Genomic DNA, 26,198 nt, shown 5'->3' with positions numbered 1-26,198 from the left:
GGATGCCCTGGAAAGCTCCCCTCCCCCAGGCTGGGTTTGTCTCCTCTTAGGAGGAACAGTGTGCAGAAAGCTGCGTTCCATTCTCAGACTCCCTAAAAAGTCCAAGTGGCCCTAAAGAGAGGGGTCAGTAGAAACTTCCACTTCACACTTTGCCTGAGATGAGGCTCCAGCGTGACCCCAGATCCCACTTTTGCTTGCTCAAGTCCCCTCAGAGCCTGGCCTTGCCGGGGACCTTCCCCTGCCAGTGAGGTCTTTCCTGTGTTGGTATTGCATAAGGCCTGCAGCTGCCTCCCTGACCAGCCTCTGGGCTCGCAGTAGGGCTGAGGTTTGGGGAAAAGCAGAAGCAGCCCCTGAGGTTGGATCTCCTCTCTCCAGGGTGACAGAGCCCTGGAGAGCCAGCAGCACCACGAGCTCCTGGACTTCCTTCCTGTTCTGCTCACCTGCAGTTCACCAGCCTTGCAGTCACTTCCCTGTGGAGCAGGTATGCCCATTCCTGGCCCTGCAAGGCAAGTGGAGGGTTGGGAGTGGGGCTGGGCTGAGGTTGACTGGTGGGGCATCTGGGTGTGGGAGCTGGACGCCAAATCAACCCAAGCCCAAGACACTAATCAAAGCTGCACTCATATCCTAAACCCCTTCACCGCTCCAAATCTCCCCCATCCCACATCCTACTCCCAGACCCAATCCTAACCGCCCTCCTGTCCAGCCGTGGTCCCTGTTCCAACCTTACCTCACCCTCAGTCTTGTCTCATCACCGACCTTTTACTAATCATCATCATCTCCATGTAGCCACAGCCTTGGCCTTTACCTCACCCCAACCCCAACATTCTCACCTCCATGTAATCGCAGCCTAACCTTGGCCTTCACCCCGGCCCAGCCCCAGCCCGACCTTCGTCTTGCATAGTCCCCCACCTCGCCACTCGTCAGAGCGCAGGACCCCAGCACCGATCAGCAAAGCTCAGGGAACGGTGCTCGGGCTGAGGGCATGTATGGCCAGAATACAATGGGACATTCCTGCCACCAACTACAAAGCCCTGGACCTCGTTTATGGATTATAGGACTTCCAGAATGAAATTTTGGGGGCTTTCTGCTATTACAATGCACTTCTGGAATTGCCAGCTGTGCCCTGATTTTCTCACAGCGGGCAGAGCACTCCAGCTGGCTGTGTCACCCCAGTTCCCTCCTTCTCCAGCCTGAGAGGGAAGTTGGGGAGAAGCCCTGCGTTGGGAAACAGAAACCGAATCCCTCCTCCTCGCCTACAGTGAAGCTGTTCTGACCTTTCTCCCCCAGGCTGGGCTTGGCCTGTGGGATCAGAGGTCAGGGTCTCAGAGTCCCAGTCCACCCTCCCCAGCTGTCCTGGGACGCTTGGTCTCACACAGACTTTACCTACTGACTTGCTGTTGCGCTGGCAACAAACATGGTAGCCCGCCAAGGGCCAGGCCACCCCATCCTAGCCATGATGCAACCTGTACCATTTCTAGGTAGAAGTGGGGGGTAGAACTGTCTTCAGAGCCCCAGACTTGAGGATGCAAGGATGAACCTCAGGAACTTCCTGAGGTCTGGGGAACGATGCTCTCCCAAACAGTCCTTGCCCAAGGGGCAGGTTGTTTTAGGGCTGCTGGGGTACTGGCAGACACCCAAAGGGCTTGGAGAATCAAAACCTTGGTCTGGATGCCCTGGAAAGCTCCCCTTCCCCAGGCTGGGTTTGTCTCCTCTTCTCAGGAGGAACAGCGTGCAGAAAACTGCCTTAGAACCCTGTGCTGTTCGCTGTCCCCCAGCATGCCCACCCCCTTCCCCAGGACCCACAATTGCCTCTCTACCACCAGGGGGCACTGGTGCACACTGGGACACCACTTAGCCTAAGCCTTCAATACCAGACTTTCAAACAGAGACAAGGGTCATCCTTCTTGCCCTTTCTTTTTCTTGGACAGTTCCCTGGGTCGAGGCTGGTCTTTAGGGTGGAACAGTCTGAGCTGTTAAGCTGGACTCTGATGGAACCAACCCCTCGAGTATTGAGGACGGGTTAAGTGTTGTGACACCTGCGTGATGTAATTTGGGGTAGTTCTAGAAAGGGTCCTCTCACACATTCCAAAAATCCCTGTTCCATTCTGGGATCAGTATGTCTAAAATTCCACCATTAGGTTCAGCATTGCCCAGCATGGGAATAACAGGGGGAGCTGGGGATATTGGCAAGACACGTGCCTGTTGTCTTGCTGATGTCCCAGATGTAGAGGATCTGACCCTGATACCCAGTGTGGCTGTAGGCTCCAGGGCTGTATCTGCCCCCGACCGTGCACAGTACGCTACCTTTCAGGCCAGCATCCATGTCAGGGGACACAGCCTGGGCCAGCATGCGCCTTTCCTACGGCCAAAGTCAGGTGTGGAGGATGAGGGTAGAGCAGGCCTAGGATTGCCCAGAGAACTGGGGACAAGCCACTGGGCATCCGAAAATGACCAGACCTGTCTGCTGGAGCAGCCAAGACAGGGAGCTGGGTCCCCTACTGGGGGGCAGTGCTCTTCTGGGCCTTCCCTCGCCTTTGCTTTGATATGCTGCTCACGCAAGCCATCCCTCTTCCTTTCACGCTTGGCTAAGTTCTGTTTTGTCATCCTGACAGGCAGTTCCACCTCCATGCAGGCCCCGGGTGTCTCTGCTCAGCCCTCCCCAGGTGTGGCCCCTGGTAGCCGCCAGAATCAGCTGGGCTGATGGGCTGGGGGCCGGGAGTGGTCATGAGTTTCCTGTCCCTACTTCCAGCCTCCCCAGGCCCTTCCCCTCCCTCTGTGGAGTCAGCATTTAGGACTAGGGAGGACTGCAAAGTTGGCAACATGGGTTTTTGTATGTGAGTGTGGTGAAATGGACTGTTTTAACAATTTTTTAAATCCTCACCAGAGGATATGTTAATTGATTTTAGAGAGAGAGGAAGGGGGGGAGAGAGAGAGAGAGAGAGAGATGGAGAGAGAAACATCGATATGAGAGAGAAACATCGATCGGTTGCCTCCCGTATGTGCCCTGACAGGGGATCGAACCTGCAGCCTAGGTTTGTGCCCTGAACGGGGGTCGAACCTGCACAGGATTACATTCCAACCAACAGAGGCACCCAGCTAGGAATATGTCTGACTTTCGGAAGAGCCACCAAACAGTTGTCCGCAGGAGCTGCGCCACTTTACATCCCCACCAGCAGCGCATGCACTAAGCTCCCTAATTTCTCCATGTCCTCTCCAACATTTGTCATTTTTTGGTTTTGTTTGTTAAGCCATTCGAATGTGTGTGAAGGGGCAGCTCATGGTTTGGGTTTGCATTTCCCTTATGACGAGTGATGTCGAGTATCTTTTCATGGGCTTCTTGACCATTTTATACCACCTTTGGAGAAATGTCTATTCAAGGCCTCCGCCCATTTGAATTTGGGTTGTTTGGAGTCCGTTGGGGCTGAGCTGTAGGCGTTCTTTGTATCCTCCAGACATTAATCCCTCAGGTACGATACCGATCCTGTGGCTGGCAAATATTTTCTCCCTTTCTGTGAGGTTTTGTTTTTACTCTCTTGATAATGTTCTTTGATTCACAAACGTTTTTAATTTTGATCAAGTTCAATTCATGTATTTTTCTTCTGTTGCTTGTACCTTCTGTGCCATGCTGAAGAGATCCTGCCCTGATCCTAGGTCATGAAGATTTCCATCCATGTCTTCTTCTAGCGGATTTATAGCTTTAGTCACACGGGTTTCTGTCCTCTCTCCCCTTCGGATTCACGCCTGTGGCACCCCTTGTCCTCACCAGGGGCACTCCGTGGCGGAGGGCCCCTTTCCTTCTTATGCATGGTAGACTGTAGGCAATTAACTCATGCTTGTAGGGGTATGTGTTGTGCAGGGCCCTTGTGCCCAGTGCTGCACCTAGAATGGCCCCCGTCACCAACTCTAAGTCCCCAAGGACCACACCTCTGAGGCTCTCCTGTGCTGCAGGGCACATGTCCCCAGTTCCAGGTGCCCACAAGATGCCAAGGACAAGGCAAGCACAGAGATGATGCTGGGTGGGTATTAGAACCCCAAGGGGAAGTTTCAGCTAGAAGCCACTTTCAAGTTGCACCTTGAAGGCTGAATAAAGTTTCAACAAGCAAAGATTGTTGGTGGAGGGGAAGCAGCTGGTCAACTGAAGAGCTTGTGGGCAGCTGGGATTGTCCCTGGGGAGGGTGTGGGGGGAGCAGGGAATGGGAGCAGAGTGGGGATAAGAAATGAGAACCTTTCAGGGATGTATTGGGCCTACATCTCATGGGCAATGGGGAGCCACAGAAGGTTTCTGAGTGAGGGAGTGCTTTAAAGACAGCACTTTGGTAAATGCTCAGTCAAGCTCCACATGGCATATAGCTTGTAAGGCTAGAGGTAGGGAGGTAAGGCTCAAGAAAGAAACCATCATTCTTGCTCATTGCCTTGGAGTAAATCACCGGGCCTCTCGGGGTTCCAGTTCCTGTTGGCTTGGGTGGCAGGAGGGACAGGGAAGTGGAGGGAAAGGGAGAAACAGCTGTTCATCTGCTCCGGGGTAAGTTTCTTGAGGGTCTGGGAAAGCAGAACTTGGGGTGGGGCTTAGGGACACATAAAGGGCTTTCTGATGCATTCCACCAAGGGAGGGCATTCCTGGGTGAAGTCCAAGCCGTGAACGTGGGCTCCTGGCTCCCAGCTGGCGGCTGCTCCAGGGGTTCTTGGCAGCCCTGCCCTTTCCCTGGGCTGGCCAGCATAGCGCACAAGGACACACGGCCGGACATTCTCTCGGCAGGCTCTGAGGCTGAGGTACCCTCACCACCCTCTTAGGCATCAGAACCGGTGTGAGAACCTGCTATGGGCTGCCTGCTTCAGCTTCTCCACCTGGCCTCGTCCTTCTCCACAGGTAAGCTTCGCTGGCCTTCAGGAGCCCAGCCCTTGCTGGCCCAGCAGACTGGTCACAGGTGGCTGCTGAGGCTGAAGGGCAGAAACCGGAGGCTGCGGCAGGGAGCAGTGATTTTCCCTGGGGCACCCGGAGGGGCTGTAGTGCTGGGGGCAGGGCAGGGTTTGGGGGCCCACTGGGGGCACCGTCTGTAGGGCATATCATAGGACTCTGTGGAATGTCAGGCCTGCATCACTCTCCTGTCTGTCTGCCCCTCCCTCAGTCCTGGCCTTATGGGGTGTCTCCAGTCCTGAGTCCGTGCAGGGCGTGAAGGGGTCCTGCCTCGTCATCCCCTGTGTCTTCAGTTTCCCTGCCAATGTGGAGGTGCTCCACAGCATCACGACCATCTGGTACTTTGACTACTCGGGAAACCGGCAGGTGGTTCACCACTCGCAGAACCCCCAGCTGGTGGAAGAACGCTTCCGTGGCCGTGCCCAGTTTCTGGGGAACACAGAGCACAAGGTGTGCAACCTGCTGCTCAAGGACCTGAGCCCCCAGGACTCGGGCTCTTACAACTTCCGCTTCGAGATCAGTGATGTCAACCGCTGGTTAGATGTCAGAGGCACGGCAGTGACTGTGGCAGGTGAGGAAGAGGGTGGCCTGGCTACTGCCTGGAAGGGACTCCTAAGCTGCTTCTGGCCCCACTGACTCACAGCCCCAACCCTGTCCTAAGCCCGGCCCCAGCCCCGGCCTGGCCCCAGCCTTGCGTTCTCCATGTGTTTACCCGACGTGGGGGCAGGGGTAGAAAGCAATCTCTCCTTCTCTTTGAAGCCCCTCGGCTGGGGATTGCAGGGCAGGAGGTCTCAAGTGTGGTGAAGGGGGGTCCTGAGCCTCCTGTCTTTGTCCTCAGAGAGGCCCGGTATGCCCGCCATCGCCTCACCGCTAGAGCTTCGAGAGGGTGTAGATATGGATTTCAACTGCTCCACTCCTTACGTGTGCCCGCAAGAGCCTGTCAGCCTGCAGTGGGAGGGCCAGGACCCTGCTCGCTCCAGCACCTTCCACCTCCAGAAGCTGGAGCCCACGGGCATCAGACACCAGGAAATCCTCCACATGGCCCTGTCCTGGCAGGACCACGGCCGGACCATCAGCTGCCAGCTCTCGGTGGCCCAATACAAGACAAAGGGCGAGATTCACCTCCAAGTGCAGCGTGAGTGTGCTGAGGGCCACACCCTTGTTGCCAAGCACACATGTGCAGTTTCTCAGTGCAGACCAGTTCCTTCTCCAGCCCACAGAAAGGGAGCAAAGCTGGGTGCACTCTGACCTCCTGGGTGGGGCAGGTGGAGAGAGACTGCCAAGCACAAGGAGCCCTGTTTAATGGCTCCCTTTTACCTCTTGTCACTGAGGCCAGAGACTTAGGGGTCAGGCAGCAAGGACCCTGAGGTTTAGCCCAGCTCTGGAGGATGCTGGGGTGGGGGTGGTCGACCCCTTCTAAGGCTGAGCTCACACACGGTGGTCAGAGTATCACTGAGACATGGCAGAGAGGCTGTGGGGCAGAGCCGGGGTCTCCACCTCACTGAGCATCTTCCCATCACAGCAAAACAAGGCAGCCTCTTCTAGAACAACCACTGTTCACAGGCATCAGATGGCTGACTTCACCGTCCACTAGATGAGCAAGCTTTGGGCAGGTTACTTGCCTCTTGGAGCCTCCGTTTTCTGGTCTTTGTAGGGGAGGTAACAATAAACCTGGGTCCTACCTCATGGCACTGTTATGGAAACCGGAGCAGTGCCCCGCACACACTAAGCAGTCAAAACTACTACCTTCTACCATTTTCATATCTATGTAGATTAAACAGTTGAAAATGTGAGCTTTCGTTAGTGTATTTCCATAGCGAGAAGCTTGGAAACAAGATGTAAGGAAATGCAGTTTGTGTTATCGGCATCCTTCTTACACGTGGGTTAACCATTCTCAGAGAGAGTTTAACTCTGTCTTTGGCGCCTTCCATCAAGTGCTTGGTCCCTTACCGACAGTGACCACGGGCCACCAAAGCGAGCAGTGTGGTGGGACCCACGGCCCCAAATCGAACAGAGGGCAGTGGGCAGTGTCATGACGCAGAAAACCCTGGAGGGCGGGGTGGGCTGGGCACCAGGCTGGGCATGGTGTTATCAGCCTCTTGTGGGTGAAGGAAGGGGTGAGGAACATGAGGTGGGGGGCAGTGCAGCCCTGGACAGGGAGCTGGTGGGACTGACGATTTATCCGGGTGGGCTTCCTTAGGGCACAGTGTTGAGAGAGGAGTAGTGCTCCCCGTACCCCCCGGGGCCCCTTACCTGATACCCAATACTCCATCGTGCCCTGCAGATGCCCCAAAAGGTGTGGAGATCCTCCTCAACCCCTCAGAGGGGAACATTCGTCCAGGCGATCTGGTCACACTCACCTGTCAGGTGAACAGCAGCTACCCCTCGGTCAGCTCTGTGCAGTGGGTCAAGGATGGGACACGCCTCAAAGCCCAGAGCCACGTGCTGCAGTTGTCCCAGGCAGCCTGGGACGATGCTGGAGTCTACACCTGCCAAGCTGAGAATGACGTGGGCTCCTCGGCCTCACCCCCCATGAGCCTACACGTCTTCAGTGAGTCCGGGGTGAACCTGGGTGTTGACCAGAGGGCGGGGAAAGGGTCCAGGCCACAGAGGCCGAGGGGATGCGGATGTGGATTCCCAGTCCTGCCTCAGGCAGATGACAAACCTCCCTGGCAGGGTGGGATGTCAGGAGGACCCCAGCGAACAGGACAGAGATGCAGTAGGCTCCGCTGCAGAAGGGGCATGATGCAGACTGTGCAGCGATTAGGCTGAGTGGCTGGGACTCTGAGAAATTGGGCCTGGAAGTTGGCTGGGTACCCCCAGTGTGCCCGATGCTGCCCCCACAGTGGCTGAGGTCCACGTGAGCCCAGCAGGCCCCATCCAGGAGAACCAGACTGTGACGCTGGCCTGCAACGTGCCTAAAGAAGCACCGAGGGACCTGCACTACAGCTGGTACAAGAACCATGCCCTGCTGGAGGATGCCCACAGCCATACACTCCAGCTGCACTCGGCCACCAGGGCCGACACTGGCTTCTACGTCTGCGAGGTGCAGAACGCCCAGAGCAGAGAGCGCTCCAAGCCCGTCAGCGTGGTGGTCATCCGTAAGTGCGTGGTGGGGTGGGCACCGCTGGAGCTGGGCCAAAGGGCAGAGCCGCTGCAGGAGGCTTAGGGCTCTGGGGCCTGGTGGCCTTGAGCTCTGAAAGCCTGGCAAGGCTTTGACCTCCTTGGGCCTCAGTTTCCCCTGATTAAAAAAAATTTATTTTGAAATAAGTTCAAACTTCCAAAAACAGTACAAAGAATTGTTTTGTACCTTTAACCTAGATTCCCCATCTGATAACATTTAGGTACATATGCTTTCCCTCTTTTATGTATATATTCTGTGTGTATATATATGTACATGAATATGCATGTACACACATTTTTCTCTCTGTGAACACATATGCACTCTATACATGCATGTGTACCCGTGCGCTCTATTGGTATACATACACATATATGTTACCCATCACCTATCCATCCACCCATCCACCCATCCACCCATTTATATTCCTAAATCTGTAGGCATGATGCCCTTTACCCCTTAGCTCCTCAGCATGTATTTTCTTTTCTTTTTTTAAAAGATTTTATTTATTTACTTCTTAGAGAGAGGGGGAGCGAGGGAGAAAAAGGGAGAGAAAGATCAATGTGTGAGAGATACATCAACTGGTTGCCTCTCATGTGCCCCCAAACGGGGGAACCTGGCCCACAACCCAGGCATGTGCCCTGACTGGGAATCAAACCTGCAACCTTTTGGTTCACAAGCTGGCACTCAATCCACTGAGTCACACCAGCCAGGGACAATTTCTCCATCTTTAAAGTAGGGTCCTTGATCCCCACCTGCGTGGCTGCCCCAAGGATTGACTGAAGTGATTTACCCAGCCCAGGGACAAAAGTGTATTCAGCAGGCACTCAGGAGCTGCTGGGGTCATCCTCCATCTCCCAAGGCATTATGGGACAAAGGGGGTGCAGCGGTTATAGACTATATAGGGGGATCCAGGGAGTGCCCCTGTCTGAGGGTGACAGGCCCTTCTCCACACAGACCCGCCCCTCGCCCCCGACCTATCTGCCTTCCTGGAGACACAGGGAGGGCTGGTGGGCATCCTCCACTGCTCCGTGGTCAGTGAGCCCGTGGCCACCCTGGTGCTGTCACACGGGGGACTTGTCCTGGCCTCCACCTCCGGCAAGGATGACCACAGCCCACGCTTCAGAGTCTCTTCTGCCCCCAACTTCCTGCGCCTGGAGATCCGAGATCTGGAGCAAGCTGACAGCGGGGAATACACGTGCACAGCCACCAACTCCTATGGGAATGTGTCCTCCACCCTGGACTTCCGTGCCAATGGTGAGATGGCCACAGGGGCTGGTGGAGGGAGCTGGAAGCAGAGGCCTGCTCTGGCCTCTTCCTCCTAGGAGACCAGAGAGCTCAGCTGAGGGGCTGCACTAGCTAGCTAATAAAAATCACACCAAGGACCTAGGCTATACAGTGTTCTCAACATGGGAGGTTCAGGGAAGTCAAGGCAAAAAGGAAAACGTGGCAGATTGTATTACTGCTTTTGTATACATTCTGACTCTGAACTCGTGGGTCCTTCATTTGCATTCATTTGTTCCTTGTTTACCAAACGTTTAGGGCGGGTTCTGTGCTAGGTAGGAGTCAGATGCAGTAGGTACAATAGAGTAGGGTCTTCCAGTTCTTGGTACAGAAGGTATCCTTCTCTTATTCTGAATCCATAGCTAATTGATCAAGCCAGGCTTTTGACATAAGGGTGGGCTCCAGCTCAGAATCCTCAACCATGCTGCAGCCAGTTACTATCAGTAGATCAGAATGGTCATTCAAGGGCAAACCCTCCTGATTGTCAAGAGATTCACAGAGCCGATGGCGTGAAGCCCAGACCTACCCTACAATTGTGCGGGAAAAGCAGAATGCTGGAGGGCTTCCTGTAGTGGGTGGCCCAGAGCTGCAGATGTGCAGGGGAGCTGAGGCTCTCTGTCTCCCTCTTCTGCTAGCAGCCCGCCTTCTCATCAGCCCAGCAGCAGAAGTGGTGGAAGGGCAGGCGGTGACGCTGAGCTGCAGGAGCGGCCTGAGCCAGACACCTGACATCCGCTTCTCCTGGTACTTGAATGGAGCGCTGCTTCTCGAGGGAACCAGCAGCAGCCTCCTGCTCCCTGCGGCCTCCAGCACTGACGCTGGTTCCTACCACTGTCGGGCGCAGGATGGTCACAGCGCCAGCGGGCCGTCCTTGCCTGCCGTCCTCACTGTGCTCTGTGAGCAGCACCCCCACTGGCCCCTGCTTGTCTTAGGGGGTATTGATCGGTCCACTGGGGTCCACTAGCCATCCCTCACTCCTCTAAGTCCTCCTGACCCTGAACTTCCCAGGGTCTAGATCAAGAGGGCAGCCACAGGCCAGGGCTGAAATTTGGAGAACAAGGCTGAGGATTTTTCTACCTCTCCATGTCCCCATCCTCCAAGCCCAGACATTTTAGGGCCCTCTGCCCCAGCCTCAAACCCACCACGGGCACCATGGCCAAGCCTCTAGAAAGAGGGCATTTCAGGCATTATCTATTATCCTGATAGAGCCAGCTTGCTGATCAGAGATAAGAGGCAGGGAGGACCTTGGGGGAGGGTTGGGGTGCAGAAAGAGAGCTATGAGGGCATCCTGCTCAGGAGCACGTGGGGGTTCGGCAAGTGACGCTAGCCCACACTTGCCTTTGTCCAAGCTAGAAAATGGCGCTCCCCCTGGAATAGACTCAGTACAGCACTAGGGCACTGCTTAGCACGAGGCGCAGGGGCTGCATTCCTCCCACCCTGGTTCGGTTGTCCTAGCCCAGTGCACAGGTCCTTTGGCAGCTCCAGGCACACGCCTTTCTCCACTGTGTCGTGGGTTCCTAGGCAGACTGGAGTGGACTTGCGAGGCCCTGGCAGAGGCTGTGGTTGAGAGCCCATGCTCTTCCTCCCCAGATGCCCCACGCCAGCCCAAGCTCACCGCCCGGCTGGACGCCGATGCTGCAGAAGTTGGGGCTGGCCGCCGAGGCTTCCTCGAGTGCCGGGTGGACAGTGACCCCCCAGCCCAGCTGCGGTTGCTCCACGGGGACCATGTAGTAGCCTTTTCCCTGCCGTCAGGGGGTGGCTGCAGCAGCTGTGGGGGCTGTTCCGGGCGCAGAAAGGTCAACAGAGCCCCTAACCTGCTGCGTGTGGAGATACCTGACCCGGTGCTGGAGGACGAGGGCGTGTACCTATGCGAGGCCAGCAACGCCCTGGGCAACGCCTCCTCCTCGGTGACCTTCAATGCCCAGGGTGAGTTGGTGCAGGGAATGGTGGCGCAGGGTCGGGGGCCAGTACTCAGGACCAATGGGTGACCTCTGTGACCTGTGGCTCCAGGCAGGGACCGTCCAGTGGAACTGCTTTGTCCAGCAGTGGGAGTTTGCCTTCCTGCCCTGTCCGGTGGGCAGTCCAGAGGGTCTCCTTCCTGCCCCCTCCAGGCTGGGAGGTGGGGCCACCGGCCCCTAAGGTCGGGGGGAAGCAGTCAAACTGAGGGCCTGTGCTGCCTGCTCTCCAGCCACTGTCCTGGTCATCACGCCGTCACACACGCTGCCAGAGGGCACCGGAGCCAACCTGACTTGCAATGTGAGCCGGGAAGCTGATGGTGGTCCTGCCAACTTCTCCTGGTTCCGGAACGGGGCACTGTGGACCCAGGGCCCCCTGGAGACCCTGATGCTGCTGCCTGTGGCCAGAACAGATGCCGCTCTCTACGCCTGCCGCATCCTCTCCGAGCCTGGTGCCCAGCTCTCCGCCCCCGTCGTCCTCAGTGTGCTCTGTGGGTGATGGGCCAGGGCAGCATTGGGCACTAGGAAGGATGGGGAGGAGGTCCGGGAGGAACCAGGCTGGGGTTGGGTTTGGGCATGGGGAAGCGTGGGCCTGGACTGTGTGTTCAGAGCGGGGATGGGACACAATGTGGCAGCTGGTGAGCGGGACCTCGGGTGGCCTGAGCTTCTCCCTGTCCCTGCAGATCCCCCAGACCCTCCGAAGCTATCAGCTCTCCTGGACGTGGGCCAGGGCTATAGGGCTGTGTTCGTCTGCACTGTGGATAGCAGCCCGCTGGCCCAGCTGACCCTGTTCCATGGGGAGCACCTCCTGGCCACCAGCCTGGGGCCCCAGCTCCCATCACATGGCCGCTTCCAGGCCAAGGCCATGGCTAACTCCCTACAGCTAGAGATCGGAGACCTGGGTGTTGGGGACTCTGGCAGCTATCGCTGTGAGGCTACAAACGTCCTCGGGTCAGCCAATACTTCCCTCTTCTTCCAGGTCCGAGGTGAGTGTCAGTCCTCTGAGGATGGGGTAGACCCGGATGCCCTGGGGGTCACTCTGGTCATGTTTTGGGCTGGGTTATGTGGGTTTCGTGCAGAAATGTGAGGTCTTTTTCAGCCATGGTTTCTGGACAGTTTCCAGCCAGCCCGCAGGAGGCCTCCCTTTGTTTCCAGCTAGATATTTTCAGCTGTAATAACTGTAGCAGACACTAGGAGGCAGTGGCAATTGCACAAAGCAGTTTGCTTAGTTGGAGTAATTTCTGATGGATAACTTCTTCTGTAATAATATAGTTTTGTTAGATAATAAGTATCTCACACAAAACCTAATGTGTGTATTATGCATACCTGTGTGTATTACATGTATACAAATGTGTTATGCACACACATAAACATATACATAAGAATATATTCACATATTCTTTTAAAAAAAACCCTCCCTATGAAAATAAGCCAGGAAAAAGGAAAGTTAATACCCATAATGCTGCAAAGGCCAAAGAAAAACACACACTCTTTTCTCTCGCAATGACAAACTTCAATTTTTGAACATTTCCCTCGGGCTTTGGTTCTGTACATCTTGTCTTATTCATAATACTCATTTCACACGCAGAGAAATCGAGGGCCAGCGTGTTAGGAGCCTGCTCGTGATCACAGGGCCGGCAGGTGGCCCTGCGAGAGTGGGACTAATTTGGATCTGTTCCCAGGCACAGCCTGCGTTCTCAGTCATCACTCCAGCTGTTCCTCCATCTCACTCCCCGCCCCTTGGTCTCACCCTGCCTCAGACCCAGGGGGCACTAGGGACTGCCCTTTGCCCAGGCCCCCGTTCCTGGGATCTCATGACCTGGGGCCTGGGTGCAGGGCTGGGCCGGAGAGAAAAGGCCACACAGCTGCTAGCTTCCCCTTCCGAGCCCTGGTCTCATGCTGAGTTCAGCTCACAATCAGCACCATGGCCCTTAGCATGACCTAAATTCCTCCTGTTTTAGTCTTTGCAGGGTCAAGAGCCAACACGTGCAGGCGCTGTGCCTGGCGCTGGGCTGCAGACACTCTAAGTCGGTCGGGCCCTCGAGAGGTTCACCCTCTGGTGGGCGAGATGTGATCGGCAGCAAAGCCGTAACTCAAGGTGGCGGGTGGTCAACGCCAGGGCAGACCCAGGCCAGCTCGTTGGGAGCACGAGACTGAGGCACGGGGATGAGGTCGGCAGTGGTCTGGCTGGGGAGCTGTGGCTTGGGGACACACAACTGAGAGGCCATGCAGTCTTGGCGTGGACAGACACCCAGTTCCAGACTGTGGGAGGATATGGCAGAGGGTCCCCACTTGCTCTTGGTTTCTCCCACAGGAGCCTGGGTGCAGGTGTCACCGTCACCCGAGCTCCAGGAGGGCCAGGCCGTGGTCCTGAGCTGCAGGGTGCCCACAGAGGCCCTGGAAGGGACCACATACCGCTGGTACCGAGATGGCCAGCCCCTCCAGGAGTCAGCCTCAGCCACGCTCCGCTTTGCAGCCATAACTCTGAGCCAAGCCGGGGCCTACCACTGCCAGGCCCAGGCCCCGGGTTCAGCTACCACGAGCCTGGCTGCCCCCGTCAGCCTCCACGTGTCCTGTAAGCACTTTCATCCAGTGTGTTCTCGGGGTGTGAAGGAGCCAAGGGTGTGGCAGGGGGAGGGGATGCTGAGCCCCTGCTCTGCGGCCCTGCCTCCACGAGAGAGTCTTAGATGAGGGACCACCTGGCCAGGCCCTGAGCACTGCCCACTTTGTGTAGATGCCCCACGCGAGGCCACACTCAACACCCTGATGGACACTGGCCCTGGGCGACTGGGCCATCTCCTGTGCCGTGTGAGTAGCGACCCTTTGGCCCAGCTACGACTGCTCCATGGGGACCGCCTTGTGGCCTCCACCCTCCAAGGTGTGGGGGAACTGGCAGGCAGCTCTCCCCGGCTGAAGGTGGCCGTGGCCCCCAACACGCTGCGCCTGGAGATCCACAATGCGATGCTGGAGGATGAGGGAGTCTACACCTGCGAGGCCACCAACACCCTAGGCCAGACCTCGGCCTCAGCCAATTTTGATGCCCAGGGTCAGTGCGGGCTTGTGAGTATGTGTGTGGGTGGCTCCCTTAAGAGAAGAGAAGGTCAGAGAGGGTTCTGGAAGCCTAGGGCACAGGCAAGATGGCTGAACATAAGGATAGTCTCCATGCTGCCCAGCCTTCTTAAGGGCAGCAGTCTCCCAAGTTGGGTTTCATAAAAGAGCCTTTTTAAAAAAATCCTCACTTGAGGACATTTTTTCATTGCTTTTAGAGAGAGGGGGAGGGAGGGAGAAATAGAGGGAGAGAAGCATTGAGGTGAGAGAGAAACATCGGTTGGTTGCCTCCCGCACGCACCCCAACCAGGGACTGAACCCCACAACCTAGGCATGTGCCGTGAACGGGAACAAACCAGCAAACTTTCTGTGCACGGGTCGATGCTCCAACCAACTGAGCCACACTGGCCACAGCTCGTGGAAGAGCCTTTGTGAAAAACCAGAATTTTACATGGATGCCCAGTGGATAACACTAATCAGAAAAGTGGTACTCAAGGAGAAACTACAGCAGGGCCAGAGAGGCCTGTATTCTCTCATGTGCCCCACCCCCCGGGGGCAGGAAGGGCTCTGCAGAACTCTGCTTGGGACCACCTGAGAGATGATGGTCGTTTACCGAGCTCCACCTCTGAGCTCCACCTCTGAACACAGATGGGCCACCTGTGCCTCCCAGAGGCTGAGGGGCTCCCGTCCCTCATGGAGACTGGTGGCCTGTTCTACACAGCCTCACGACCCTCACTGGTGTCCCCATGCCCTCCTTCTCTCCCCAGCTGTGAGTGTGCATGTGTGGCCAAAGGCCACGGTGCAGGAGGGGCAACTGGTGAACCTCACCTGCCTTGTGTGGACCGCCCAGCCGGCCCAGCTCACCTACACATGGTACCAGGATGGGCAGGCGCGCCCGGGTGCCCACTCCCTCCAGCTGCCCAACGTCACAGTCTCAGACGCTGCCCCTTACCACTGTGGTGTGGTGGCCCCTGGCCAGGCACCCCGCCTCTCCAGGCCTGTCATCCTGGATGTCCTCTGTGAGTGCGGTTGGTGGCAGGGTGGAGCTGGAAGGAACGACAGCAGCCTACAGGGGTCCGGGGATGGCTGACGCCCACCGGTGCCCAACCTGGAAAGTTCCAGAGCTCAGCTGGCCGATGGGGCACTTCGCAGGGAGCATTAGAGTTGGGGAGCTGTGGGGATAGGTCCTGTCTGGGCACAACAGCAGTGCCCCAGATTCAGCAAGTGGAGGCCCTTGGGGAGGGAAGCCAGGGCCCTCCTGTTTTGAACGGCACCTGCACACTGGCCTCCTCACGGCTGCGGTCTCTGAACTCCGTCTATGCCTTTCGTGTTCCCACAGATGCACCCCGCAGCCTGCGCCTGACCTACCTCCTGGAGAGTCGTGGTGGGAGGCTGGCCCTGGTACAGTGCACTGTGGACAGCAACCCCCCCGCCCAGCTGGCCCTCAGCCACGCCGGTCGTCTCCTGGCCTCCTCGACCGAAGCCTCTGTGCCCAATATGCTGCGCCTGGAGCTGAGGGAGCCCAGGCCCAGCGATGAGGGTCTCTATAGCTGCTTGGCCCGCAGTCCTCTGGGCCAGGCCAACATGTCCCTGGAGTTGCGGCTAGAGGGTAAGGCAGGGCTCAATCCCACGAGGGGTGGGATCAGCTGTGGTATCTGACTAGGCCCTGCTGACCCTCACCTCCTTGGGACAGGTGTGCAGGTGACCCTGGCTCCGTCAGCCACTGTGCCTGAGGGGACCTCCATCACAGTGACCTGTGAGGACCCTGCTGCCATCCCACCCACCCTCTATACCTGGTATCACAATGGCCATTGGCTGCAGGAAGGGCCAGCCGCTTCCCTCTCATTCCGGGTGGCTATGCGAGCTCATGCCGGTGCCTATTCCTGCCAAGTTCAAGATGCCCAGGGCACACGCAGTTCCCGACCTGCAGCCTTGCAAGTCCTCTGTGAGCTGGGGTCCTCGGGTCGGGGTACCCAGGGCGGTGGAGGGCGCTTTCAGGTCCCGGTAGGGGTGGGCACAGGATTGCAGGGCACAGGGAATGGGCACTTGGGGAAAGAAGGACACAGGTGATGAGGACAGAGGCCCGAGGTCCCTGCGAGCCCTGCGTGAAGGAACCTGCCCACAGGACTCCTGAGAAGGCAGCACTTCTAGGAAGTGACAATTTGTCCCGAGGCTTCAGCCTCGCCAATGCCATGAGGGTGGACGATGGACAGTATGGAATTTCTGAGGAGGGACTCCAACTGTTCCCTGCCGCACCCTCAGATGCTCCTCGGGACGCTGTTTTGTCCTTCTTCTGGGACTCAAGGGCCAGCCCCAAGACTGTGGTGCAATGCACTGTGGACAGTGAGCCACCTGCTGAGCTGGCCCTGTCTCACGGCGGGAAGGTACTGGCCACCAGCCACGAGGTCCATGGCTTGGCATCAGGGACAGGCAACATCCAGGTGGCCCGCAACATCCTGCGGCTAAAGGTGCAAGACGGGCCCTCAGGGGATAAGAACACCTTCGTCTGCACGGCCCACAACTTGCTGGGCTCGGTCAGCACAACTGGGCAGCTACAGGCGGAAAGTGAGTGGGTGATGGGGGAGGAGAAGGGACTCACGTGCTCTGGGGTTGTGGAGTCTGTGTGGAGGGGGTTGGCTGGCCCAAAGGGGTGGAGACAGCCCTGATCTGTTGGAAGAGAAATAGCTGCCACTGGAGGGTGTTGCCCAGTCTGAGGGGGAGAAACAACCTTGCCCTTGGGGATCTCCCTGCAAGGGTGGAGGTGTAGCAATGCCCAACAGGAGCTTGGGTGCAGGGGAGACATAGCCCTACCCTCACAGCCCAGTCTGAGAGAGGAGGTGCAGCCTCACCCTTGGGGAGTCCAACCTGAGGGTGGGACATAGCCTCATCCATGAGAACTCTGGTGTGATGAGAAAGGGAGGAACAGCCCAGCCCTGGAGGTCCCAGTGGGAGGATGAAAGACAGTCCTGTCCTCAGAGATCTCAAGTCTCATGAAGGAAGACTGAGTCCCACCTTCAGGGACCCAGATTCCAAGTCAGATCATAATGCACAGAGGCCCCTCAGATCCCACCCAGAGGCTCTGGCTCCCGCAGGCCTGCAGATCCCCAACCACCTCCTGGTCCTTGGCCTACAGATGTGCGTGTGGTGGCTGAGCCGGGCCTGGATATGCCTGAGGGTGCAGCGCTCAACCTGAGTTGTCACCTTCCTGGTGGCCCCACGCTCACAGTCAACTCGACCTTCACTTGGTTCTGGAATGGTCGGCAACTATATGCAGAGCCTGTGCCCACCCTTTCCTTCTCCCACGTGGCCCGTGCCCAAGCTGGAGTGTACCACTGCCAGGCCGAGCTCCCCACTGGGACTACCACCTCTGCTCCCGTCATGCTCCGTGTGCTCTGTGAGTATAACACATGTCCCCCGCCCCCCAGTCTCCCCACATCTCACATGCCCACCTCAGATCTTCTTCCTCTTTTGCCTGCAAAGAGCAAGGACTTCACAGATATGGAGTCCTGGGTTGAAGGACTCCCATTGACTTGTGTGATCTTGTGCATCTGTGCCTTGGTTTCCTCACCTGCAAACACCAGTTCCCCCACATTGTGAGACATATAGGAGATAAAGCACGCAGAGTGCCTGGTGCACAGTAGGGCCTCATCAGCCTTGGTCCTCTATTCCATTTTTCACCAGGGCCTCATGCTGTTTCAGTCAGCTATTGCTGCATAGCAAGTCACACCAAAACGTAGTGCTTAAAACACCAACCATTTTATTTCCTCACAATTCTGTGGGTCAAACATTTGGGCTGGGCTCAGCTGGGCAGTTCTTCTGCTGGTCTCACCTCACGTGGCTGTAGTTGTCTAGTGGCTGAACTGTGGTTACATGGTCTAGGATGGCTTCACCCTTGTGACTGGTGGTTGAGGCTGGCTGTTGGCTAGGCCACATGTGTCCAACAGGCTGGCTTGGGCTTCCCACGCTGTTGTATTCCAAGGAGAGCAGAAGCTGTGAGGACTCTTAGATCTAGCTTTGAAGTCACACAATATCACTTCTGCCTTCTAGTGGTCAAAGGAAGTCACAGATTCATGGAGTGAAGAAATAGGCTCTTAATGGGAGAAGCAGCTACCTTGCATGGGTACAGGAAGGAGAGGAATTTGTCATTGTTTTCTACAATTACCACATTTCTTGTCTTCCCACAGACCCTCCCAAGACACCCACCATGACGGTCTTTGTGCAGCCTGAGGGTGGCACCCAGGGCATCCTGGACTGCCGAGTGGACAGCGAGCCCCTAGCCATCCTGACCCTCCATCTTGGTGGTCGGGTGGTAGCCTCCAGCCAGCCCTCAGGTGCTCCAGTTGAGTCGCACATCCACGTCTCAGCCACCCCCAATGCCTTGAGGGTGAACATTGAGGAGCTGAGGCCCAGGGACCAGGGTGAATACGTGTGCTCTGCCTCCAATGCCCTGGGCTCTGCCACCGCCTCCACCTACCTTGGAACCAGAGGTGAGGGAGGGCTCCATCTCCCAGGACACTCTGCACAAGGCCCAGCTCGCAGGTCCAAAGGCTTTCTTCTGAGGTCTTTCCTGGGTTGCCTCAGCTTCTCTGTCTAGTCTAGACTGGTTGCTTGAAGCTCCTTTTCATGGGCAAGCTCCTGAGATAAAGTGAATGTTAGAGAGGGTTTCATCTTGGGGAAGTCACTTGGGAAGGAGCACTGGAGGCCTGGAGCCATAGCTGCCCCCTGAACTATCCCCTGTGTTCCAGCCCTGCAGCGCCTGCATCTGTTCCAGCAGCTAGTCTGGGTCCTGGGGCTGCTGCTGGCTGGCCTTCTCTTCCTCCTGTTGGGCCTGGGGGCCTGCTACATCTGGAGGTGGGTCCAGAGCTGGAGGACGAATGGGGCTACCTCATCCTTCTCTGATTTCCCCCAATATCCCCCCATGTCCCTCCTACCAAATTCACAGGCTCCATACTTCCTAGCCCATCCCCCTCCCTGCCCATATTCCAAATTTGGGAATCCTTTCTACAATTATCTGTAAATCCATCTTGCTGTAGTTTTTGTCTTTCCTTATCTCCCCCCATCTGTGCTGAAGAAAGGGCTGGGGAGGAAGAAAGGTAAGGTACCCTGCTCACTACAGTGCTCCCCACTGCTTGGTGCAATGAGCAGTCTGGGGACAAGCATGTGGGCAGGCGAGGGGAACTGGGGCAGGCAGCGAGAGGGCAGGCCCACTAAGTCCACCCCTGCCCTTGCAGAAGGAGGTGTTTTCATAAGCTGAGCATGGGTGAGAATTCGGTGGAGTTGGCTTCTCAGAAGGACAGCATGCAGGTATCTATCCACCATGTGGGCACACACAGACATAATGCCTGACTACCCCACAGTGCAGGGCTGGCCCCTAGAGACTGCTCTCATTGATAGGCTGGTGTCTGGGCTGGGGAGAGATCGGGGAGAGACCACAGAGATCCAGGGCCCCTTCAGAAGATGGTTGGAACCATAATCTGATTGGGGTAGAGGGAAGCCAGGTGTCTGCTGCTCAGCTGGCTGGATGACTACGGCAGACATTCTGAACTTAGCAGCAACACCTCGGGCACATCTTGGAAGACAGGACCCCCTTCTGTGTTTTGGGGCCTTTCTTCTCATCACTTGGGCAAGAGTGGAAAACTGTTTCCCCTCCTTCGTGGTGTGTCCCCTTCTGCAGATAATCCATTTGGTGTGCCAGGGCTCCCAGCCATGCCCACGCTCACCAATCCCCTTGAGATGCTACCCAAGGCTTGGGGGCCTGGGGGACTGCCCTCCAGAGTTAGGGATCAGGTGATGACATCTCCCAGAGTCCTCCAATGACCAGGGTTTTTTCTCCATGGGAAGCTCATTGATCCTGATGCAGCCACATTTGGGACTTCACCCTGTGTTCCACCCCTGGGCTGACCTGTGGCATTGCCTACCCGCAGGAGGAGGAGGCCACTGGAATTGGTGATGGCTTGGGCTTCGTAAACAGGGCTGCGTTGGATCCTGCCTGCCTCTGTGAAAACAGTGCTGAGACATCTGACTTACTATGACCTGGTTCCAAACTTCTTGCCCCTCAAGAAAAATAGGTAGTGAGAGGAGGGGGTGAACCCCAATCTACCCAGGAGGGTGTGGACCTCGGGGGATGCTGAAGAGGAATGAGTTGATCATGTTGTCCACTTCTCCTTCACTTATCTCTGGATCTCATCTCTCCATCTATCTCCCACTGCCTCTGCACATCTTTCTCTTCCAAACCCATTCTGGACTATTTGGAAGGATTACAAGAGGAGCTTTCTATACCCTCACAGGCCGGCCAAGGTCCTCTGTACAAACTAGAATTCAAGTTAGGCTGCTGTAACAAACTACCAAATACAGTAACTTCAACATGAGAAAATTTTATTATTCTGTCCCATACTAGTCTGGGTATGTTGTGGTGGTTTAAATTGCTGGTGCTCTGGATTCTTTTATATCATCTTGATTGTGAGGTTTACAATGACCCCACTGCATTCACATTCCCTCCAACAAGAAGAGTGGAAGTTAAATGTACACCCATTCCCAGGGTGGACACAACAGGAATTTGCACATTTCATATACACTCACTTCCCATTGGCTAGAGTTTAACCATATGGTCACTCCAAAGCCATGAGGAATTCTGGGAAATGTAGTTTTATCCTATTTCCAAAGGACTCCCAACTATGGTCTCATCCCTAGACTTTGACATTGATGAGAATGCTGCCAGCAGGGCACATTCTGTCTTTGTGCTGATCTGCTAAAGGGCATGCCCTGATCATGGGCTTCCTGGAGGGGATATTTCCTCTCAGACATTAAGACTGAGGAAATCGAGAAGGTCTGGTGGTCCCTAGGGAGATGGCATGCCCAGTAGTGGGGTCGCCCGAGCAGACGCCTTGTGCCAGACCTGGCCCCTGGAAGAAGCACCTCCATCCCCACCTCCACTCAGGGAGTGTGAGGAGTAGGCAACAAGTCATCAGCATCCTTCTTTTTGCTCCAGGTACATTTCTCTCCACGATCCAATGAGTTCATGTCTCCTCCCTGGAAGCCCATGCCCAGGGGCTGTTAAGATGAATGAGGGTCACCAAGAAGGACTAATGTGTTCCCAGGAAGTCAGTGCCTGAGGGGAGCCAGTTCTTGGGTAGGCTAGTGACTCTCCTGGTAGCCTGGTGACAGATGATGGGAGGAGCAGAGAGCCCCCTGCTCTGGGATTTGGGTTGAGAAACTTGGGGAGTAGTAGGACATTAGCATGGAGCTAACAGTCTGGGAAGAAACTGGAGGCCTGGTGAGCTCCATGTAGCAATGGCTGGGACCCTTCCTGGCCCAAGGTTCCATTCCCTTTGGTGCCTGATGGCCAGCCCCTTCCTGCGAGCCCGTCTGGCACTTCCTCTCAATAAATGTCCACCTTGTGACATAACTGAAGTGAGTCTTTTTCCTGCACCACGAACTGCTGGACTGGAACACAGAGGATTCAAATGTGAGTGGGGTTTATTCTGGGAGACTACCCGCCGACGTGTCCAGTGCATGCAAATGACGTGCATTTACCACAAACGGCCTTGTGCTCAAGTGATTTGTGCCCCTTCCTGCCCCTTGAGACAGGGGGCCGCTCACCTGCTCTACCAACATAACCAGCACTGTATTGGGCACACAGTAGGTGGGCACTTAGTAAGTAAGCCGTGGTTTTTCTATATTGTTGTCTCATGGAAGCGGGGAAAGGGTGGACTAAATCCAGTGGTGGGACTGGGAGAGAGCAAGCCAAATGCAGCCAACGTCTTTGGACTGTCTGGGGAAAAGACCCTGAGGGGAGTACCACAGGTGGCTGCAGAAGCGTGGCTACTGGGAGATCTGGGACCCTTTGACTTGAAAGTCTTTATCTGCTTCTGCGTATCTCCAAGGGAGTGTAGGTCCAGCTGGGATAGGAGAGCTCTCAGAGGGGTTCATTTTGTCCACCCCCAGTGGTCTGAGGCTCCTCGAGACTTTTATTTTGCACAAAGAAGTTCTTAGTTTATAAATCCTCTCATGAAAAATCTGCCCGATCCCCACAGATAAAGTCACTGAAGCATCTTCACTCCTTCTGTTGACCAGTCTCCAGCTCACCTTTCCCAGCACCAACACTGGCTTCGAGGTCCCCCTGACTCTCTTCACTCCGCTCTGGTGTTCCTGCCTCTGTTTCCTTGAGGTCTCTACTTCTCATACAGGCCCTGTCTTGCGAGTCTATGTTTGGGTTCCCTTTTCTTTTCATAATCCAAGGAGTCATAAATCATGCCAAAGCCCGTTGTCTTGCCACCACCCACACAGGTTCTGAAACCAAACACAGAGACGACAGCTGGTGTGGTGTTACACATTTTGGCTAGTTTTTCCTGAATTTCCGCCTTGGGTGCTGCTGCCTTCCCAGGTGAGGACGTCAGTGAGCATCTGTTTCTGCTGAAGTGGTCTGTTGGTCATGAACTTCCTGGTGCGGATAGTTCTGTGTCCATCATGATGGTGGCTGATCTTCAAGCAGACAGGGAGGAAAATAGCAAGACTTTAAAAATAAACTTTGATTCAAGTGCAACACACATACAGAAATGTGAGCACATTATACCTGTACAGCTCGATGACGTTTTAAAACACCAGCACACCCATGTAACCAGCACCCAGATAAAAAAAACAGACCATTCATTACCAGCACGCCAGCATCTCCCTCTGATCCCTCCAAGTCACAACCCCCAAAGGTAACCACTCTCTTGACCTTTCATACCATAGATTTGATTTGCTTGTTGTTGAATTTCTGTACAAATGGAATCATACAGAATATATGACAACTTTGGAAAACTGTTTAATATTATCTATTAAAGCTAAAACACTCCTGCCCTGACATCTCCCCCTGGATATTTACTCAAAAAAAGATTAGGGGTTTATGCCCACCATGGGACTGTACTAGAATGTTTACTGTCACGCCATTCACAATAGCCCCAAACTGGAAAGAACAAATGCACACGGACAAGAGACTGGATGAATGAACTGTGCTATGTTTGCACAATGGAATGTTACACAGAGGTGGGAAGGAGCTACGACCACACGTGTTATGGGCAATGCTCCCAAACATAACGCTGAGTGAAAGGGGTCCGATGCTGAACAGTGTAGGCTGCGTGATTCCAGTCTCATGAAGTTCAAAGCTAATTGATAGTGATAAAAGTCAAAATAGTGGTTACTTATGGGGGGAGGTCATGATTAGGAGGGACCATGAAAGGACTTTCGGGGAGTGGACAGTGCGGTTTCTTAGTCTGGGTGCAGGTTTGATGGGTGTGTTCACGTTGTGAAAAGTCACCGAGGCACTGAAGACACACACAGTTTTCTGAAAACATACCAAATACTACTTTAATAAGGTGGTGTTAAAAAAATCTTCCACCTTTCATGGAAATCTACCCAAATTACAGCTGAGTACAGGTTTTTTTTTTGAAGCACTTTCTTCACTTTGCCGAGGGACATCATGTTCCCCTTTGAATGCACTGTTCACATGCGTGACTTTTTCTGATGCACCCAAGCTTGGCATGACATCTCCATGGGATGGCATTGGCTGTGCTTGGACACCTCATTGTGGGTCACTCTTCAGGATGAGTCCGACTTCCAGATGGTGGGTATCGCTCATTATGTGAGCACTTCAAAGCTTCAACTCTCACTGGTTTGCCTTCTTCCCAGGACACTCCCCATTGACCCCAGACAGAGACACCAGCAAGGCGTTTGAGAAATCATCCTTCCCATGGTGTTATCAGGAACGAACACTGAGCCGATCAGTGGCACCTCCAGGATCTGTCTTCCTCAACTTTGGTCTAATGGCCCATCCCTTCCTCTGCTATCCCCAAAGGTAAATAAACGGTTGCTCTGAGATTTCGGCAGAAAATTCTTCTGATGTGCTTGGTCATGGCTCATCTGCGTTGGAGCATCCACTTGGCAAGGATGACTTCAGTCCCCACGCAGCTCTTAGGCTACATGTCCCCCTCATTTTGTCAGCACTGACAGTGTGCCAGGCTCTGCACTTGGCAGTGAACAAAAGACAGTCTCAGACCTCATGAAGCTCAGGCTCTGGAGGAGAGAGACAAGAAATGGGCAACTATAATGCCGTGTGAGATGTGCTACAGTGAGCAGTACAGTGCCAGGGACAGTCACCGAGCTCTGGGTCAGGGAGGACCCCTTGACAAGGAGTCACCAAAGCTGCAGCTTTCGGTGTGAGTAGGAGTTTGCCAGTGGGCTGTATTCTTGCCAGAGGAGAGAGGGCCCTGCCTTCCTCTCTCCTGATACCTACACTGAGGCCTTTCTCTCTGTGGCTCTGGGGTCTGTTCTACTTTCCTGATCCCCAGCTTGTCGGGCACTCAATCCACCTCCAACCCCTTGCCAGGCCCTTCCAGGACATATATTTGGTGTTGTGTTGTCCCTGTGATTTCTGGGGCTTTATTAGCTGCCTCTCTCTTCTTCCCCTAAGGACTGTTTCCTTTACTATGGTAAGGGCTTCTCCTTTCTTAGGGTTCACATTCTCTTCTGGAATCTCTATTTGTGCTCCTGGTTCAAGACGGAAGCCTGGGTCTCTCTGTCCGCTGCTGCTCTACCCCAAATCCTCCCCCAACAAGGGGAGATAGAAAATGGACCCCGGGTATGACAGAATGCCTTGTTCTCTGCTCCCTGGCTTAACCAGCAGAAGGATCAGGGAATTCTCTCCTGGAGAGGTGCCTTCTGCTGCTATCAGGACCCATAGTGACTACATTTAGTCATCCACAGGGGGAGGGATTGATGCCTCTCCAGCCTGTCTACACTGGAGTCCCCCATGTGACCAAAGCCATCTGTGTCTGTATTAAGTCTGGTTCCCAAGATGAGCTTTCACATGCAAGTGACTTATTAAGAACACGTCCCCAGGGGAGACCAGTACAGGGGTGGGAGGAGCAGGACAAGCAAAGAGAGGAAGCTAAAGACACATGCACTTGAATGTTCATAGCAGCAACTTTTGTAATATCTCAAAACTAGGAACCACTAGTTTTGTCCAGCAACAGTAGAAATCAATGGGGAAAAAGATGTGGTTATGGTCACACAATCGAATACTACCCAGCAAACAGCATAAATGAGCTAAATGCTGGATACATTTCATAAACTGTGGAAAATATTTGCAACTCATACTCTAGACAAAGGTTTGATCACCCTCGTGTATAAAGATCTCCTTCAAGTTAAGAGAGACTGAAAATGCAGTGGAAAAATGGGCTGTGATATGAACAGGCAATTAGGGAAAAGTAAATGCAAATGGCTTTTAAGTGTTTGAACAGATATTAACCTCACTAGGGACTTCCAGTCAAGATGAAGGCAGAGGTAAATGTGGCTCACCTCCTCACACAACCACAGCAAAATTACAGCGAAAATACAGAACAAATATCACTCAGAACCATCAGAAAACTGAGCTGTATGGACCCTACAGGACACCTACTACATTAGGCAATGCTACCAACACAAGGAGTCAAAGCAGCTCTACCTAATACATAGAAACAAACACAAGGAGGCTGCCAAAATGAGGAGTCAAAGAAACATGGCCCAAATTAAGGAGCAGAACAACCTCCAGAAAAAGAATGAAACGAAATGGAGATAAGTGATCTACCAGACGCAGAGCTCAAAACACTGGTTATAAAAGGATGCTCAAGGAACTCAGTGGGTGCTTCAACAGCATAAAAGTGATCCAACCAGAAATGAAGGAGACACTAAATGAAATAAAGAACAATGGACAGAGAATCAACAGAGGAATGGATGAAACTGAGAATCATATCAATGATTTGGAACATAAGGAAGAAAAAGACATCCAATCAGTACAGCAAGTAGGAAAAAGAATCCAAAAAATAGAGGTTAGTGTAAGGAGCCCCTGGGACAACTGCAA

At 54.7% G+C, this 26,198-nt stretch overlaps 1 protein-coding gene across 5 annotated transcripts; it reads left to right on the top strand.

The window, feature by feature from the left end:
- Positions 1 to 295: 295 nt before the first annotated feature.
- SIGLEC1 (sialic acid binding Ig like lectin 1) lies at positions 296 to 20,693 on the top strand. Of its 5 annotated transcripts, none has more exons than XM_024559539.4 (22): positions 296 to 481; positions 4,792 to 4,867; positions 5,127 to 5,486; positions 5,754 to 6,050; positions 7,200 to 7,466; positions 7,762 to 8,016; positions 8,994 to 9,293; positions 9,956 to 10,213; positions 10,908 to 11,243; positions 11,506 to 11,763; positions 11,956 to 12,258; positions 13,587 to 13,847; positions 14,007 to 14,318; positions 15,088 to 15,339; positions 15,660 to 15,929; positions 16,014 to 16,265; positions 16,583 to 16,885; positions 17,454 to 17,714; positions 18,505 to 18,807; positions 19,066 to 19,171; positions 19,552 to 19,624; positions 20,245 to 20,693. In XM_024559539.4, the coding sequence occupies exons 2-22, from the start codon at positions 4,819 to 4,821 to the stop codon at positions 20,350 to 20,352; spliced, it is 5,184 nt and encodes a 1,727-aa protein (XP_024415307.2). In that variant the 5' UTR covers positions 296 to 481; positions 4,792 to 4,818; the 3' UTR covers positions 20,353 to 20,693. The 5 variants fall into 5 exon arrangements, with proteins under 5 accessions (XP_024415307.2, XP_045050552.2, XP_045050553.2 ...); XM_045194617.3 differs by having other exon boundaries at positions 4,757 to 4,867; XM_045194618.3 differs by having other exon boundaries at positions 296 to 506; positions 4,757 to 4,867.
- The last annotated feature ends 5,505 nt before the right edge of the window (positions 20,694 to 26,198 follow it).

This window comes from Desmodus rotundus, chromosome 6, assembly GCF_022682495.2.
Source record: "Desmodus rotundus isolate HL8 chromosome 6, HLdesRot8A.1, whole genome shotgun sequence".
Lineage (NCBI taxonomy): Eukaryota > Metazoa > Chordata > Mammalia > Chiroptera > Phyllostomidae > Desmodus > Desmodus rotundus.
Note: the sequence above shows the minus strand (reverse complement) of the source record. Positions and strands in the feature narration are given on the sequence as shown.

What these genes read in the sequence shown, in the direction of transcription:
- SIGLEC1 (XM_024559539.4), top strand. Translation starts at nt 4,819, where the DNA reads ATGGGCTGCCTGCTTCAGCTTCTCCACCTGGCCTCGTCCTTCTCCACA. An exon ending in CATGAGCCTACACGTCTTCA is followed by an intron (nt 7,467 to 7,761) that starts GTGAGTCCGGGG and finishes CTGCCCCCACAG; the next exon opens with TGGCTGAGGTCCACGTGAGC. An exon ending in CGTCAGCGTGGTGGTCATCC is followed by an intron (nt 8,017 to 8,993) that starts GTAAGTGCGTGG and finishes TTCTCCACACAG; the next exon opens with ACCCGCCCCTCGCCCCCGAC.